Source organism: Ovis aries, chromosome X, assembly GCF_016772045.2.
Source record: "Ovis aries strain OAR_USU_Benz2616 breed Rambouillet chromosome X, ARS-UI_Ramb_v3.0, whole genome shotgun sequence".
Taxonomy (NCBI): Eukaryota; Metazoa; Chordata; class Mammalia; order Artiodactyla; family Bovidae; genus Ovis; species Ovis aries.
Window position 1 is genome coordinate 133,962,928 of NC_056080.1, and position 18,932 is coordinate 133,981,859.

An 18,932-nucleotide genomic window follows, 5' to 3' on the forward strand; every position below is an offset into this window, starting at 1 on the left:
GAGGTCGCCGGAGCTGGGACGGGAGCAGCCCGGGCTATGATCCTGCCAAGGGGCTTGTCGGACCCCTCGTGCCGGGTGCTGTCCTTTCCCACAGGCACCTTTTTTGACGCCAGAGTCTACTGTCTGTGCAGTAGGTCTGGCAATTTCAGGCCACGGGGTGCATCTGTAGAGAGGCTTGAGGAAAACGAGGGACGGGGAAAAGACCTGTTTTTCTGAAGGTGTATGGGGGGTGGGGGTGGGCAGCAGCCGTTGACTGGACATCTGAATCGGGGTGGGGTGATTGCGACCAGCACAGGTCAGGCATGCAGGAATATTTTGTAAATTTCTTGTCTACCAGGTTTTTACACAGTTCCCTTGCCTTCCTTCCTCTTCGCAATCCAGAATTGGGGGTGGAAAAGATGAACTGGGAGGTAAAGGTGGGACAGAAATCATAAATTCAGGTACCACTGCACAACCTGTTTTCTAGAATATGTGGGCACCCTTCCCCCAATTTATGCTGCGTAAGGCAAAGGGATGTGGCGCACCTAGTGGTGAATCCTCGTAATAGGAGAAGGGAGTAATGCGAAAAATGTGACGTCAAGAGATGCTGTTTGTTATCTGGACTGCTGAAATACCGGACCTAAATAAAATGAGAATATTCTACTAAGAGGACTCTAAATATTGAAAGACAGCATATGAATTTCCATACTCGGTGTTGGTCTGTCCACCAGCCTCTTAGTTGCTACCTTGGTCTTCTGACTGTCTTTTTCATCTTTTGTCCATAGACTGTCTTTAAGACTGGTTACTTCTGCAAGGAAGGAAAGAAGGAAGAGACTGAAATCTCTGAAGGTTTGTGCAAAGAGGAGCAATGCAGGGGACAGCTACAGAGGAAGATTGACAAGTGTTTTCCATCTAGTTGAGTGTCGCTGATTCACATCTCCTCTCTTTTAGATTGCATGCTGCTGCAGAATCCCTTGACCATTTCCTGTCCTGCAGGAGTGTTAGGATTGTTGGGTAGGTGTGGAATGGGCAGTGAATGGGAGGAGCAGACCAGAGAGCAGGGACCAAGAGAAAGAAAACATTAGACAAATTAAACACTTAAACAAAAAGAGATATTTGTATCCAGGGTCAGGGTGTCTGCCTGTCAACCAAGCAGTCAGACTCCATTTTTACTGTATGTTTACTTATCCATAGGACAGCCTGCTGTTTGCATAAGGCTTAATACCACTGAAACAAAACAAGGAGAGGAAGATTGTGCCACTTTAGTGCAGGTATGAGAGTGGGTACAGCTTTTGGGTGAGGTAGAAAAGACAAACACAGGTCCAGGAGTGATTAGGGTCTGGTCTTGGGGCTCCTCAGCCTCTCCCATTGCCAAGATACTTTCACACTATTTATACATGTGTGTTGTAGCGAGCAAAGCAATGTGGCATCTCTGGAGTTAGAGTATGTTTGGGTAAAATGAGGATGACAGAGAGACTTTCTAATAGCCTGACTTTCCCACCAAGCTTTTAAGGCCCAGTCTCTCTGTGTGAGTTTTTGCATGGAGTGACACAGTTGGAAGAGATTCAATGTCCCATGTTATTCTTGCTTCCTAGATTGACTTCCAGTGGCAGCTCTGGTGGTGTTGGAATTGCTGCTGACCATCACCATCGACAGGTCTGCACCCTGCCCTGGGGAACCATCCATCCTCTCCCAGCTTGGTTGGTCTTCTGCACCCTGTGATATTGGCTGGGACTGGTATTGGAAAGGAGGCTGATTGAGTTCTGGACTGGTGTTGACTCTTAACTTTTGTTTCCACCTCTATTGTCTGAATCATCTAGAGATTATACAGTGTGAGGATTCAGAACTGTGACAGATCTGTGGTAGAGACTGAGACTTAGATTGAGGTATTTAACCAGGTCTTTTCTGTAACTGTACTATGACTGGGGCTGAAGTTGAGCCTGTTGCCCAGGCCAAGCCTGAAAAGAAGCCTGGAGAAGAGGTTGTAGGTGGGGCTGAGAGAGAGAATGAAGTTCCAATGGTGGTCAGACCAAAGGTTAGGAACCAGGCAACATCTGGGGCAAGGTCCAAAACTGAGTCCAAGGCAATGGCTGGGGCAAGGCCTAAAACTGAGTCACAGACAGTGGCTGGAGCAAGGCCCAGAACGGAGTCGCAGCCAGTGGCTGGGGCAAGGCCTAAAACTGAATTCCAGGCAATGGCAGGAGCAAGGCCCAAAACTGAGGCCAGGGCAGTAGGCAGGGCACGTCCTAAGACTGAAGCCAGGGCAATCCCTGGAGCAAGACCCAAAGATGAAGCCCAAGTTTGGGCTCAGACTGAGTTTGGGGCTGAGGCAATGTTGCAAGCAGAGGGCATGCCCCAAACCAGTGTAGTAGCCTGGCCATTGGTCAGTACCGAGTCTGGGTCAGTCACTAAACCTATGGCCCTATCCGTGGATAGGGAACTGGTCAATGTGGACAGTGAGACCTTTCCTAGCTCCCAGGTTCAGACAGGAATCCAACCCTGGTTTGGGTCTGGGGAGGAAACTAGTATGGGGTCTTGGTGCTATCCCAGGGCTAAGGCCAGAGAGGAGGCTTCAAGTGAGTCTGGATTCTGGTCAGCAGATGAGACCTCTACAATGTCATCTTTTTGGGCTGGAGAAGAGGCCAGTATCAGATCATGGCCTAGGGAAGAGGCCAATACCAGGTCTAGGCACAGGGCCAAACATCAGCCTAATCCCAGATCCAGGCCCAGATCCAAGCAAGATCCCTTTATTGATTCCTGGTCTGGGTCTGAGGAGGAATCTGGCAACCCATTCTGCTTGTGGGCTGGAGAAAATACCAATAACTTGTTCAGGTCCAGAATCAGGGATGAGGCAAATATGAGGTCCAAGCTCCGGGCAAAAAGAGAGGACTTCTTTGAATCTGAGTCTGAAGATGAGTACTATAAGGAATCTTGGTTTTTGCCTGAAGAAGAGGCCAATAGTAGATTCAGACCCAGAGACAAGGAAGAGCCTAATACTGTCTTGAAGCCCAGGACCCAGAAAGTTGTTAATAACAGTGACAGGGTCAAACAGGAACCCAGGTTTGAGGAGGAGGTCATTATTGGGTCCTGGTTCTGGGCAGAAAAAGAGGCCAGTATGGAGGCTGGAGCTTCAGCCATCTGTGAATCTGAGGCAGGGGCTGAGGAGGGAGCCATTGGTGGATCGTTGTTCTGGACTGAGGAGAATTCCAGTTTGGGAGCTGTGGCCAGAGAAGAGACCAGACCAGAGTCTGAAGAAGAGGCCATATTTGGGTCCTGGTTCTGGGACAGGGATGAGGCCTGCTTTGACTTAAATCCTCGTCCTGTGTACAAGGCTAGTCCCAGGTTCAGAGATGCAGCTGAGGAAGAAGTTAATGTATCTTCCAGGCCCAAAACCTGGGAAGAGGTCACTGTCGAATTCAAACCTGGTCCTTGTCATGGGGTTGGCTTCCCATCCCCAAGCCCATTTAGAATTCCTGAAGAAGCAACAACATCTGTATACACTGAACTATTTGAGGGAAAGCCCAAGAATGTGGAAGTTACCCCAGAAGGGGAAGAGCAGGAATCTTTGCTTCAGTCTGATCAACCTGACTCTGAGTTCCCATTTCAATATGATCCATCCTACCGGTCAGTCAGGGAAATTCGGGAGCATCTTAGGGCCAAGGAGAGTGCACAGCCTGAGAGTTGGTCCTGCAGCTGCATACAGTGTGAGCTTAAAATTGGTCCTGCAGAGTTTGAAGAACTCCTCCTATTAATGGACAAAATACGAGATCCTTTTATTCATGAAATATCTAAGATTGCAATGGGTATGAGAACTGCTTCTCAATTTACTCGCGATTTCATTCGCGATTCAGGTGTTGTCTCACTTATTGAAACCTTGCTCAATTATCCCTCCTCCCGAGTTAGGACAAGTTTTCTGGAAAATATGATTCACATGGCTCCACCTTACCCAAATCTGAACATGATCGAGACTTTTGTGTGTCAAGTGTGTGAGGAAACCCTTGCTCACAGCGTGGGTTCCCCTGAGCAGGTGCTTGGGTTAAGGATGCTTAGACACCTCACCTCAACTACTGACTATCACACACTGGTTTCCAATTATATGTCTGGATTTCTTTCCTTATTAACCACAGGCAATGCAAGAACAAAGTTTCACGTTCTGAAAATGCTATTGAATTTGTCTGAAAATCCCATGGTGGCAAAAAAACTGTTTAGTGCCAAGGCTCTATCAATATTTGTGGGTCTCTTTAACATAGAAGAGACAAATGATAACATTCAAATTGTTATTAAAATGTTTCAGAATATCAGTAATATTATAAAAAATGGAACAATGGCCTTAATTGATGATGATTTCAGTCTTGAGCCGCTTATTTCTGCGTTCCATGAATTTGAGAAGTTAGCTGAGGAACTGCAAGTCCAAATAAACAATCAAAGTGATCCTGAGGTGGGACAGCAAAGCTAATATGATTATCCACCTGCCTCTGATCAGCCTTATGTTCCCAAAGAACCCTGAGTAGTGCTTTGGTTTTCAGTCTGGTTTTTTATTGTAACTTATACTTTAATGCTGATGTTAACTTTGTCCAATTCTTTGTTTGAGCTGGATCATTTTGTGGATGCCAAATGATTATTAGTGCTGAAAAATTTGTTGATATTTGTCTTGCTGTCCAGATTGCTGTATTTTTCAGTATTGAGCTTCTAGTGAACTGAGCCGCCTGTGTAAGTTACCGTGCTATTCATTGTTTAAACATATTGTTCTCTATTTGAGTCAGTGTTTTAAATAAAGTTCTGTGTGAAAAGTGGCAGAAGTGACCCTTCTTCAGTTTAAAATCTAGATGTAGATACATCGTGCAGTGACAGACAGTTTGTAGTATGACATACATACCCTCATTGGAAAATCCCATTCCTGGAGCTTAAAGAGGAAGGGATTACTGTGGGCTGTGGTACTTGAGGAATGCTTCAGAGAAGAGGGACTCAAATTGGTCACTGAATAGGAGGAGGAGACAACCCATTAGGTCATTCTTGGAAGTGAGCAGTGTGGTGTGAAGAAAAGTGTGTAACAAGAAAAATCTATTCCGGTAGCATGGCTATAACCTGTCTTCCTGGAATAGGTGAGACAAGTTTAGTGAGGGATGCAGTTGGAATGAGGCCACTTTGGAGAACTAAGTTGGCCAAATCTGCACATTTTGCAACTCAAAGTAGAGGTGCTGCTCAGTGGCACCTGAAGAGAGAACAAGTAGAGTAGAATACCAATTAAATGGAGTCAGGAATAAGATTTCCCTTGTTATCCTAATCCAAGGAAAGTATTAAGGAAATACCATACAGCTACTAAAAGAGATCTATTTATTGGCACGGAATGACACCGATGCCTTTATATCTGGTGACGTAGAGAAGACTGTGACATCATCTATGGAAAATTATTAATAGATTCCATTTTTAAAACCCGTGTGTAAACAGACACAATTCCTGTACAATTTCAGTAATGACTTTCTAAGAAACTTCACATATTCCATATTCTGGAAGAAAATACTGTGCTAAAGTTTTCAGAGACAGGCATTGGGAAGATACAAAATAAGACAATGGTTTTACCTTTTAATATGCTTATATCTAGCGCTTTAAGTTATAGGTGGACACGTTGGAGGGGATATAGTTATGTAAATGAACATGTATTAAAATAACTTTAGAGATTAAACTCATTTAGAACAGTTGAAAAGGAATGAGACTTCAGAAAAACTAGCTTATGAAATGTTTTAAAGAAAAGTAAAATTACCAAGGTTGCTAAGTTTCTACTAGTCTCTTGATTGTATGAAGATGGCAGCCTTTTGACATGACTGTTACATACAAAAGGTCATCACATTTCCTTTTGTAGTGGACAAAGTGGACAACAAAGCTCCAGATGCAGATAGTGGTAATGATTGCACAACACTGAGTGTACTTACGCCACCTTAAAATGTACACCTTAAAATGGTTGAAATCATAAGTTTTATGTTATGTGTATTTTCCACAAAATAAGAAAAATATCATACCATACCTTCAGACAAGAATTGCAGAAGTCAGGGATAGAGTTGGTTTGGAGAGGGAATACAGGCTTGTGGGAAATACCATATGTCTTGTTATTTTTAGACACAGTGAAAATGTTTTGTCTGAGGATGCTGTTAATTTTTGAAATGGTAAATTTATGATTCATAAATTAGAAATCACTGCAGATGGTGACTGCAGCCATGAAATTACAAGACTCTTGCTCCTTGGAAGAAAAGCTGTGACAAACTTATTGTATTAAAAAGCAGAGACATCACTTTGCCAACAAAGGTCCATATAGTCAAAACTATGGCTTTTCCAGTAGTCATCTATGGACATGAGAGTTGGACATAAGGCTGAGCACCAAAGAATTGATGTTTTTGAACTGTGATGTTGACAGCAAGGAGATCAAACCAGGCAATCCTAAAGGAAATCAACCCTGAATAGTCATTGGAAGGAATGATACTGAAGCTGAAGTTCCAATACTTCGGCCACCTGATGTGAAGAACTGACTCATTGGAAAAGACCCTGATGTTGGGGAAGATTTAAGGTGGGAGGAGAACGGGGTGACAGAGGATAAGATAGTTGGATGGCATCACCAACTCAATGGACATGAGTTTGAGCAAGCTCTGGGAGATGTTGAAGGACAGGGAAGCCTGCCGTGCTGCAGTCCATGGGGTTGCAAACAGTTGGATACGACTGATCAACTAAACAACAATAAAATTAGAAATGGACACATGGAAGTTTTTTTCAACACAACAGGCAGTAAGATTATGAGAATGGCTGAAGGAGATGTGTATATACAATATACACTATATAATCATAAACAAAACATGTTTAGCTGCTAATTTGAGTCCGCCTCTTTTGCGACACCCATGGATTGTAGCCTGCCAGGCTCCTCTGTCCATGGAATTTCCCAGGGAAGAGTACTGGAGTGGGTTGCCATTTCCTTCTGAAGGGAATCTTCCCAACTCAGGGATCGAACCTGCATCTCCTGCATTGCAGGCGGATTCTTTACTAATGAGCCACCAGGGAAGCAGACAAAATATATATGTATTAAATTTCATACACATAGAAAATTAAATGTTATTATAACATTGCTGAATCAGGTACAAAGTTGATTAATATCTTAAGGGTGATAAATCATTTATGTTTTCTATTCCACTGGACATGAATCATTTCCGTATCTATTGGACAAAATACCTACAAGTTAATATAGCCTCTCAGGGTTGAAAACTTGCTCAGTCAACAGGAAGTGAATCCCAGCACTGCACTGAACTAGTATCCAGTAACTTATATTGTGTTTACCCAATTTTTGTATACTTTTTCTGACAGTGCAACACCTCCCATCCAATTTTAGGCTCCAAGGTTTTTGTAAGTGGGGCAAAGTGGCAGTTTTGCCTCCATTGACAAACCAGAAGTGATAACAGAGATCAACCTGGTGGTGGAAATTGGAGACTGAATGTTTGTTTTGCCTGTCAGTATTCTCAAGACAGATCTTGCGTGTGTTTTAATATATCACCCGAGTCTCATCAGTTCAGTCGCTCAGTCATGTCTGACACTTTGCGAGCCCATGGACTGCAGCACTCCAGGCTTCCCTGTCCATCACCAACTCCCGGAGCCTACTCAAACGAGTTTTATACAGAATATTAAGTCAGCTGGTCTCAGAACTCCCCATGGAGTGTTCCTCACCAGCCCTGTGTTCTTACAGAGCAAAGCCCAGGCCGAGGACTGGAAGCGTTGGCTCTAATCCAGCCTTCCTTTCAGCTCTCTATCTTCACCACCACCAGGAGCTTCAGGTTGTTCTAGCAAGCAGCTCAGCCCTAGAGGCAGAAGACTGTACCTTGCTTGTTTCGGCAGGGCTGCGGCAGACATGCCGAATGTGCAGTCCTGTGAGGTTGAGTGTGGGTTCCATGACGCGCTCTCACTTGGACTGGTGTAGAGGTGTGTAAGCACTGAAAAGGGTCGGGAAAGACTTGCACCTGACGCTTGACAGACGGCTGCAAGAGGAGTGGTAGGATGTAACGGTGGGTGCGTGGGTGTCTTTTCATGCTGCACTAGCCTGAAAACCAGAGAAGGCGATGGCACCCCACTCCAGTACTCTTGGCTGGAAAATCCTATGGACGGAGGAGCCTGGTAGGCTGCAGTCCATGGGGTCGCTAAGAGACATGACTGAGCGACTTCACTTCCACTTTTCACTTTCATGCATTGGAGAAGGAAATGGCAACCCACTCCAGTGTTCTTGCCTGGAGAACCCCAGGGATGGGGGAGCCTGATGGGCTGCAGTCTATGGGGTCCCACAGAGTCAGACATGACTGAAGCGACTTAGCAGCAGCAGCAGCAGCAGCAGCAGCAGCAGCAGCAGCCTGTAAACGAATTCCTCAGGTGCCCAGGATTACGGTAATTGTTGGCAGAGGACACAATCCCTCAGCCACTCGCGAGCGTCAGCTGGGGCCTGATTTTTGTCCAGGAGCTCAAGAGGCCGGAAGTCATCCTGAGGGAGGCATATGTGGAGAGAAGCAGCTGCTGCTGTTGGAGGAGGTGGATTCGAGGACGGCTGGGAAATAGCATCCATGGGAGGTGGTGGTAGAGACTAGATCCTCGTGGAGGAAGTGCCTGGGACCTTCGTGCTCGCTCCTGCTCCCTCCTGCTTTCTGAATGCCCTTCACCCCACCCAGCGTGGCGTGACTGTTTTCTCTGTTTGGGTAGGGGAGGTGGACACGAGGAAGCAGTTGGCTTCAGGGGTGCCCAGAAAGAGGACACGGTGAAATGACAGTTCATGAACACCTGTGGTCTTGCATCAGGAAATGCAAGTGTGAAGATAAGAACTATGAGCTACACTCCCTTCCTCCCACCTCGTTGGCACTCTCTACTGTTTGTCTTTTCTAGCTGGTGAAACCAGCTCAAAATTGGGGCAGGAGGTGGGATATCCAAGGCTCCAGCTGCCTGGAGATGTAAGAGACGAATTAACCCCAATCTGGGCAGCTCTGAGGAAGGGGAGATAACAGACTCAGGAGGAGGGAATCTGTTTGTTTGGGGCCCTTCACATAGGAGTTCTCTTTGGGATACTGCCAAGCTTCTCAGTTCCCAAGATGATTCCTGAATCTGTGCCCCAAGTAGCAGCTCCCTCCCATCTAGGAACTCAAAAGCTGCTACTCCTTCGAGGCTCCCTCCTGCTACTTTGCTGGGCCTCTGAATAGGGTTTTTCTGGCAACCACCTATGAAAACTGCTTTATGGATGGCCTCATGTGTGTCTGCTCTGCTGACACTTTGCTCTCTTTGCCTTTTGCTTTCTGCCCACTTCTTCAGGCGTGTTTCTTTGGTCTTACACTAGGTGTAAGGTCCTTGGTCTTACACTAGGTGTAGGTCTGAAAGGTTGTTGCTGAATGAAAAGATGCCGGGATTCTTGGCCTCTGGAGGAGAAGAATTCAATCTGGGGCCAGAGATGAGGCTCAGAGCTTTTGTGTAATAAAGTTTTATTAAAGTATAAAGGAGATAGAGAAAGCTTCTGACATAGGCATGAGAAGGGGGCAGAAAGAGTATCACCCTGTTAGTCTTCAGCTGGATGTTATATAGTTGCTGCTACTGCTACTAAATCGCTTTAGTCATGTCCCACTCCGTGTGACTCCGTAGATGGCAGCCCACCAGGCTCCCCCGTCCCTGGGCTTCTCCAGGCAGGAACACTGGAGTGGGTTGCCATTTCCTTCTCCAATGCATGAAAGTGAAAAGTGAAAGTGAAGTCGCTCAGTCGTGTCTGAGTCTTCACGACCCCATGGATCACAGCCTACCAGGCTCCTCCACCCATGGGATTTTCCAGGCAAGAGTACTGGAGTGGGGTGCCATTGCCTTCTCAGTATATTGCTACTCAGTCAGTCAGTCAGTTCAGTTACTCAGTCGTGTCCAAGTCTTCGCGACCCCATGAATCGCACCACGCCAGGCCTCCCTGTCCATCACCATCTCCCGGAGTTCACTCAGACTCGCGTCCATCGAGTCAGTGATGCCATCCAGCCATCTCATCCTCTGTCGTCCCCTTCTCCTCCTGCCTCCAATCCCTCCCAGCATCAGAGTATTTTTCCAATCAGTCAACACTTCACATGAGGTGGCCAAAGTACTGGAGTTTCAGCTTTAGCATCGTTCCTTCCAAAGAAATCCCAGGGTTGATCTCCTTCAGAATGGACTGGTTGGATCTCCTTGCAGTCCAAGGGACTCTCAAGAGTCTTCTCCAACACCACAGTTCAAAAGCATCAATTCTTTGGTGCTTAGCCTTCTTCACAGTCCAACTCTCACATCCATACATGACCACTGGAAAAACCATAGCCTTGACTAGACGGACCTTTGTTGGCAAAGTAAGGTCTGCTTTTCAATATGCTATCTAGGTTGGTCATAACTTTTCTAGCAGTAATGAGAGAAAGGAATGTCTTAAAACTCAGAATGGCGCCAGGCCCCTCATCCATAAGATGCATTTCGGGATAATCTTGGCACCTGGTGATTCATCCTGGGCCATAAAACAATTGACTTGAATCTTGTAGAAGGGAAGATTACCATACAGATAGTTTTGTTTACATAGATTAGGGGAACAATATCTGAGTATAACATACTGGTTTGTCAAGTAGGTTCTGAGCCATTAGGCTAACCGACTTGAAGACAGAGTTTGGGGTAAATGCATAGTACATTAACATAGCTTAAGACAAACATTTCCATAAGAAAAATGCATAGGTTAACTCAAGGTTTGAGAATAGTTCACTTCTGGTGAAACCAGGTGTCATTATGGCAACACAGTATTTTAAGAGAAACCTCCTTTTAAATTTGTATAGAGAAGGAAAAAAATATCACTGGTTTGTTTCCTCCTGCCGCTTAAGAGAGAGAAAAATGTCTGACACTTGCAGCCTATTTCCTCCATTTGGAGACCCCTAGCCTTCCTGCCTGTCACCCTCTCAGGTCCTTGGTATATCCTTATCCTCTTTCTAACTAAATATCCTTACTCCACCTACCCACTCCCTCCAACCCCCATATCCACCAGATACCAGGGCAGTTTAAGAAAGTGCCACTAGGAAATAATGAATTCTCCTAAGCCCACTCATATCCTTATTTTTATACTCAGTATAGAGTTGAAACTATGCAATAATTCTACTTCAGGCCCTCCTGTTTATATTTAAAAGCTGGAATAGAGCAGTGGGCATGTGGGTAAAATTACAGAGATTGAGGTCTTAGGGCTGCCTCCTCCTCTCTTACCCTTGCCTCTTTTGTTGTTATCCTCTTCCCTCCATTCTCCAGAATTCTGGTAATATATGTATTGGGACCAACATTTAAGTTGTGGCCTTTCCCCGCAAACTTTGTTATCTTGTCTATGTTGTTTTAGAGTTTGACAAAATACCTCAAACATTAAGTAGTATGTGAAAGTCGCTCAGTTGTGTCCGACTCTTTGCAACCCCGTGGACTATATAGTCAATGAAATTCTCCAGGTCAGAATACTGGAGTGGGTAGCCTTTCCCTTCTCCAGGGTATCTCCCCAACCCAGGGATCGGACCCAGGTCTCCTGCATCGGAAGGGCAGATTCTTTACCAGCTGAGCCATAAGGGAAGCCCAAGAATACTGAAGTGGGTAGCCTATCCCTTCTCCAGGGGAACTTCTGACCCAGGAATTGAACCAGGGTCTCCTGCATTGCAGAGAGATCCAGAGATCAAATTGCCAACATCCGCTGGATCATGGAAAAAGCAAGAGAGTTCCAGAAAACATCTCTTTCTGCTTTAATGACTATGTCAAAGCCTTTGACTGTGTGGATCACAATAAACTGTGGAAAATTCTGAAAGAGATGGGAATACCAGACAACCTAACCTGCCTCTTGAGAAATCTGTATGCAGGTCAGGAAGCAGCAGTTAGAACTGGACATGGAACAACAGACTGGTTCCAAACAGGAAAAGGAGTACGTCAAGGCTGTATATTATCACCCTGCTTATTTAACTTACTGGAAGAAACACAAGCTGGAATCAAGATTGCTGGGAGAAATATCAATAACCACAGATTTGCAGATGACACCACCCTTATGGCAGAAACTGAAGAGGAGCTAAAAAGCCTCTTGATGAAAGTGAAAGAGGAGAGTGAAAAAGTTGGCTTAAAGCTCAACATTCAGAAAACAAACATCATGGCATCTGGTCCCATCACTTCATGGGAAATAGATGGGCAAACAGTGGAAACAGCGTCAGATTTTATTTTGGGGGGCTCCAGAATCACTGCAGATGGTGACTGCAGCCATGAAATTAAAAGACACTTACTCCTTGGGAGAAAAGTTATGACCAACCTAGATAGTATATTCAAAAGCAGAGACATTACTTTGCTGACTAAGGTCTGTCTAGTCAAGGCTCTGGTTTTTCCTGTGGTCATGTATGGATGTGAGAGTTGGACTGTGAAGAAGGCTGAGCGCTGAAGAATTGATGCTTTTGGTGTTGGAGAAGACTCTTGAGAGTCTCTTGGACTGCAAGGAGATCCAACCAGTCCATTCTGAAGGACATCAACCCTGGGATTTCTTTGGAAGGACTGATGCTAAAGCTGAAGCTCCAGTACTTTGGCCACCTCATGCGAAGAGTTGACTCATTGGAAAAGACTCTGATGCTGGGAGGGATTGAGGGCAGGAGGAGAAGGGGACGACAGAGGATGAGATGGCTGGATGGCGTCACGGACTCGATGGACGTGAGGCTGAGTGATCTCCGGGAGATGGTGATGGACAGGGAGGCCTGGAGTGCTGCGATTCATGGGGTCGCAAAGAGTCGGACATGACTGAGCAACTGAACTGAACTGAATTGAACTGAAGTGAACTCCTGCATTGCAGGCGGATTCTTTACCAACTGAGCTATCAGGGAAGCCATTAAGTGGTATAAGAGAGAGTACATCTGACCTTTGTCTCTGGATCCTTGCACAGAGCCAGGAATTTCTTGAACCTTGGGGAGATCTATGCTTATGAATGGACTGTGGTTGGTCCTACTTAGCTTCAGGATGTGAGAATGTGGGCTGGTCACTATAAAGCGACAACCACGTATTTAGAGTTGGAACTTTAGGCCAGCAGGAACTCCTGAGTGGGGAGGAGGCTAGATTTGGGGTTCAATCATGTGACCAGTAATTTACTCAATTATGCCTATGTAATGAAACCCCAGTGAAAACACTTCCTGGTTGGTAACCACACTGACTTCCAGGGAGGATAATATTGCCCAGAATCCGTGCAAAGAGGGCATGGAATTTGTATGTCTGAAATGCATCCATAAGTTGTTCTATGTCTATCCTTTCTAGTAAAACTATAACTCTACATATAGCACGTTTAGTGAGTTCTCTAAGTTGTTCTAGTAAATTATCAAACCTGAAGGGGCCATTGTTGTTCAGTCACTCATTTGTATCCGACTCTTGGTAGCCCCATGGACTGCAGCACTCCAGGCTTCCCTGTGCTTCACTATTTCCTGGAGTTTGCTCAGATTCATGTCCATTGAATCAGTGATGCCATCCAACCATCTCATCCTCTGTCACCCCTTTCTCCTCCTGCCCTCAATCTTTCCTAGCATCAGGGTCTTTTCCAGTGACTCGGCCCTTCACATCAGGTGGCCAAGGTATTGGAGCTTCGGCTTCAGCATCAGTCCTTCCAATGAATATTCAGGGTTGATTTCCTTTAGGATTGACTGGTTTGATCTCATTGCTGTCCAAGAGACTCAAGAGTCTTCTCCAGCACCACAGTTTGAAAGCATTGGCAGTCAGCCTTCTTTATGGTCCAACTCACATCCATAGTGACTACTGGAAAAACCATAGCTTTGACTATATGAGCCTTTGTTGGCAAAGTCTGCTCTTTAATATGCTGTCTGGGTTTGTCATAGCTTTTTTTGAAGAAGCAAGTGTCTTTTAATTTCATGGCTGCAGTCAAAATCTGCAGTGATTTTGCAGCCCAGGAAAATAAAATCTGTCACTGCTTCCACTTTTCCCCCATCTATTTGCCATGAAGTGATTAATGGGACCAGATGTCACGACCTTATTTTTTGAATTTTGAATTTTAATCTAGCATTTTCACGCTTCTCTTTCACCCTTATCTGGAGGCTGTTTAGTTCTTCACTTTCTGCCATTAGAGTGGTATCATGTGCATAACTGAGGTTGTTGATATTTCTCCAGGAAATCTTGATTCTAGCTTGTGATTCCTCCAGCTTAGCATTTCGCATTATGTACTCTGCATAGACATTAAATAAGCAGAGTGACAATATACAGCCTTGGTGTACTCCTTTCCCAATTTTCGACCAGTTCATGGCCATGTCCAGGTCTAACTGTTGCTTCTTGTCCTGCATACAGGTTTCTCAGGAGGCAGGTAAAGTGGTCTGGTATTCCCATCTCTTTAAGAATGTTCCACAGTTTGTTGTGATCCACACAAAGACTTTAGCATATATCAGTGAAGCAGAAGTAGATGTTTTTCTGGACTTCCCTTGCTTTTTCTGTCAGATGTGGCAATTTGATCTCTGGTTTCTCTGCCTTTTCTAAATCCACGTTGTACCTCTGGCCATTCTCGTTTCATGTACCTTTGAAGTCTAGCTTGAAGGATTTTAGGTCTTCCCTGGTGGCTCAGTAAGTAAAGGATCTGCCTGCAATGCAGGTGACCTGGGTTCAATCCCTGGATTGGGAAGATCTCATGGAGAAGGAAATGGCAACCCACTCCAGTGTTCTTGCCTGGAGAATTCTATGGACAGAGGAGCCTGGTGGACTACAGTCTATGGGGTCACAAAGAATTGAACACAACTGAGTGACTAGTACTTTCACTTTGAAGGATTTTGAACATTACCTTGTTAGCATGTGAAATGAGTGCAATTGTATGGTAGTTTGAACATTCCTTGATGTTGCCCTTCTTTGGGATTGGAATGAAAACTGACCATTCCCAGTCCTGTGTCCATGGCTGAGTTCTCCAAATTTGCTGGCAAATTGAGTGCAGCATTTTAACAGCATCCTCTTTTAAGATTTGAAATAGCTCAGCTGGAATTCCATCACCTTCACTAGCTTTGTTCATAGTAATGCTTCCTAAAGTCCACTTGACTTCACACTCCAGGATGTCTGGCTCTAGGTGAGTGACCACACCATTGTGGTTATCTGGATCATTAAGACCTTTTTAAGAGTGTCATGGGAACCCTTGAATTTATTACTGGTCAGTCAAAAGTGTGGATGGTACTCCAGGACTTGTAACTGGCATCTGATCTCAAATGGGGACAGTATTATTGGGGACTGCACTCTTAAACCTGTGGAGTCTGCCTCTAACTCAGGGTAGTTGGTGTCAAAGAACTGATGATGTAAGAAAAAAAAGTGTCACACACTCCTATTTTTAGCAGCTACCTCTCGATTCATATCTATAAACTGATGTTTGATCCTATGCATCGTGCATGAACAAGTTAAATTCTGTGAAAAAAGCAGCCTATGTTAATAAGCAGCCTATGTTTTTGTGGCCTATGTCTACAATTTAGATGATTTTTAAAGTTCTTTTTCTATATTTTTTTCTTATCAGAGCTCTCTCAGCCTTTATTTTCTATTAGGGGAACTTCACATGGTGCATACAGTGTATTTGTAGTTGGGAAACTTTACAGGGCAGTCCAGCGAGATACCTCTAAGTCCCACATACATCCCAGTGCAGATACTTAACTAAGTCACACCTGTGGATATTCTCAATCTCAGCCAAAGGACAGGGAAGTGTGAGATGTGTGTGTCTATGCATGAAGATGATTACCTCTGTTCTGATCATTCCTTGGGTAGCACTTATAAGGGCTAGATCATCCCTCAGTAGTTTTTACTGGGAGTGTAGTTGAAGTAAGTACCTCAACACGCATGTAGCCCTTTTGTTTCTCCCTTCTTTCTAGATAAATATTATGGGTTATCTCATGTATAAATATCAGGAGCCATTCAGATGTCACTTGACCTACAGTGTTGCTGCCTGGGGATAAAATTAGAGTGGAATTGTTGTCTGTCCTATCATTAATGAAAGATATAGGACAGATGACATTCTATCTATCACAACTGATCCTCTGCTCTACCCTGTTTCAAAAACACAACCTTCAGTGGGATCTCATCTAGAAAATTCTACCAGGCTCCCAGTGGAGGGTTTCAGGGCCCTGTGCAATTCTCCCATACAGTTCTACCTTTCCATCTCCATTTCTAACACATTCTTCCAAGTCTGGGCCAGAACTAGAATGAGATAAAGACATAATTTAAGGAGGCACTCACTCATGCCTCAGTCACTCTACGCCCTGCTCCACTTTGCCTGTACTCAACCTGCATTGGACTGTCTGCCATTTCCAACCCAACTATTCTCTGTACATTACTACTGTTGTGCATTTCCCCAGGCTGTTCTCTCAGTCTTCAATATCCTCATGCTCTTTCTCTGCCTGTAGGAAACACAGCCATCCTTTTAGGCTCAGCTCAAATGCTAGGACCTGTTTAAAGTCTTTCTGAAACTCTCACCCTTACTCTTTGTCCCTTGGTAGGAAGTAATTCCTCCATCCTCTGTACTTACACAGTATTTTATTCACCCCTATTTTAGCATTTGTTTCTTTGTATCATGCACTGGAGCCTTTTTTTATGAATAAGACAGAAATAGTTTGATGGATAGATAGCATAGAGGAAGAAACTTCGACCCTTTTTCAAATTTATTTTAATTGGAGGCTAATTACTTTACAATATTGTAGTGGTTTCTGCCATACATTGACATGAATCAGCCATGGGTGTACATGTGTTCCCCATCCTGAACCCCCCTCCCACCTCCCTCCCCATCCCATCCCTCAGGGTCATCCCAGTGCACCAGCTCTGAGTACCCTGTCTCATGCATCAAACCTGGACTGGTGATCTATTTCACATATGATGATATACATGTTTCAATGCTGTTCTCTCAAATCATCCCACCCTCGCCTTCTCCCACAGAGTCCAAAAGTCTGTTCTTTACATCTGTTTCTCTTTTGCTATCTTGCATATAGGGCCATCATTACCATCTTTCTAAATTCCATATATATGCATTAATATGCTGTATTGGTGTTTTTCTTTCTGACTTCACTCTGTATAATGGGCTCCAGTTTCATCCACCTCATTAGAACTGATTCAAATGTATTCTTTTTAATAGCTGAGTAATATTCCATTGTGTATATGTACCACAACTTTCTTTTTCACTAATCTGCCAATGGACATCTAGGTTGCTTCCATGTCCTGGCTATTGTAAACAGTGCTGTGATGAATATTGAGGTACACGTGTCTCTTTCAATTCTGATTTCCTCAGTATGTATGCCCAGCAGTGGGATTGCTGGGTCTTATGGCTTCTATTTCCAGTTTTTTAAGGAATGTCCACAGTGTTCTCCATAGTGGCTGTACTAGTTTGCATTCCCACCAACAGTGTAAGAGGCTTACCAACAAAGGTCACAAACTGTTACTCACTGAAGCATTATTTTGTGCTTGAGCATACAGTACATTTAGGGTTGTTCTATGGAACAGGAATTTAACTAAAACTAACTTAATAAGGACATTTATTATTCACTGGTTGGAAGTACTGAGGTACGGCAGTCTTGATGATTGTTTGATTCAGCTAAGGACTCAGCTTTTTTCCCATCTCTTTCATCTGCTGCTCACAATATCAGCTTCCATCCTAAGGCTGGAAACTTGATGTGTGCAAGGAGTCAAGCAACTTTTGAAGGAAGAAAAGAAGACATCTTTACTGAGGGCCTTTTCTTATGAGTGAGGACACATTCCTCAGAAATTCTTCTGCAGTCTTCTCTTCACTTCTCATTGAGCAGAGTTACATCACCACCCATTCCAGAGTAGCAAGGGGATGAATTATCCCTAGAGCAAGCAGACTCACCTGTGGAATTGGGATCAGCTTCCTTGTGGTGCATCACTATAAGGAGGAAGGAGACATATTTATGTAAAAGTGATGTTCTTTTAATATAGTAAAGGATCATGTTAAGCAACACAGAATATACAGAGCACCAACATTACAGTGAGAAAGAGCACAATGGCAATATCTTAGCAATTATGACCTCTAAAAGCCACCAAAGAGATCTCATCTACTCTTACTGCTTTTCCCAGCCCACCCCATAATATGACTAGATCACAATTTTAAAAGGAACTAGAAAGACTTGATACCTGCAGATATTTCAGAATATCAGATAGCTCCTCAGTTAGTATATATATACAAGAATCCTGTAAAGTAATTACCAATCCCCTTGGAAGGATAACTGAGTTATAGAAACATTAAGTACCTTTTCCAAAGCGACACAAATAGTGGTAAAGTCTCTACTTACGCTTTGGACTGCATAGCTCTGAAGTCTGGCCATGTCCCAGAGTAGAGCCCGCAGGAAAGAGTCCCTACTCTACTACGCAGCCTCCTTTGAGAAAGTGCTTACAGGGCTTTTTGTAGTGTTTGAAATGCCAATCATTAGTTATGCTTGGAAAGAACTTAAAGAGTAACTGGGTGAGGATATTGATTACAAAGTGAAGTGAATGGTCTTTCTCAAAGGAAAGCAGGGTGTTTGCTTTGATATCCCTACTGCATCAGTAACAGAAATACAGGGAAAGTGGCATGATTCACGGCACTGGCAGCTTTCTCTGGCCACAGAGCAACCAGAACTAGAAGGACCACGGGAAGGATATCACAACTTCTGGGGACAGCAGGAAGGCAGTCAAAGTTTCAGGGGACAACACAAGGGCAACCAAGGTGTCAGGGGACAGTGGGAAAGAAGTAGAAGCTTCAGAGGACAGTGATCAGCAGGTGGCAACGAAAGTAACAGTTTCCGAAACAAAGGCCAGGAGCAGAGTTTTAGTAAAGCATTTCAGACAGTAATTTGAAGTAGAGGATTTATGTGGCAAAAGCGGAACTATGTTCACCAGCATGGAACTGAACATTATTTTTCATACAAAGTTAAAAGCACATTGTAGTTCCTTTGTGACCACTTGCCTAGTCC

General features: G+C 44.3%; 2 protein-coding genes across 45 annotated transcripts in view; both read left to right on the forward strand.

Annotated features, from left to right (window-relative positions):
• The window catches only part of GPRASP2 (G protein-coupled receptor associated sorting protein 2), an 80,592-nt gene extending 75,817 nt beyond the window's left edge, over positions 1-4,775 (forward strand). For 21 of the 38 annotated variants that reach the window (XM_060407456.1, XM_060407459.1, XM_060407451.1 and 18 more), the window contains 3 exons: positions 765-828; positions 931-993; positions 1,575-4,775. In XM_060407456.1, the coding sequence (XP_060263439.1) occupies positions 1,898-4,435 (2,538 nt within the window). In that variant the 5' untranslated portion in view covers positions 765-828; positions 931-993; positions 1,575-1,897 and the 3' untranslated portion in view covers positions 4,436-4,775. Of the gene's footprint in view, positions 1-764 lie in introns of all 38 variants that reach the window. The other 17 variants (XM_060407464.1, XM_060407470.1, XM_060407452.1 and 14 more) reach the window with 6 other exon arrangements.
• GPRASP3 (G protein-coupled receptor associated sorting protein family member 3) overlaps positions 1-18,932 on the forward strand; it is a 105,717-nt gene that overhangs the window by 75,817 nt on the left and 10,968 nt on the right. Inside the window, exon 10 of one of the 7 annotated variants that reach the window (XM_060407480.1) lies at positions 8,374-8,615. The exons of the other annotated variants lie outside the window; for them this stretch is intronic. The gene's annotated coding sequence lies outside the window, so the exon portion shown is untranslated. The remainder of the gene's footprint in view (positions 1-8,373; positions 8,616-18,932) is intronic. 7 annotated transcript variants of the gene reach the window in all.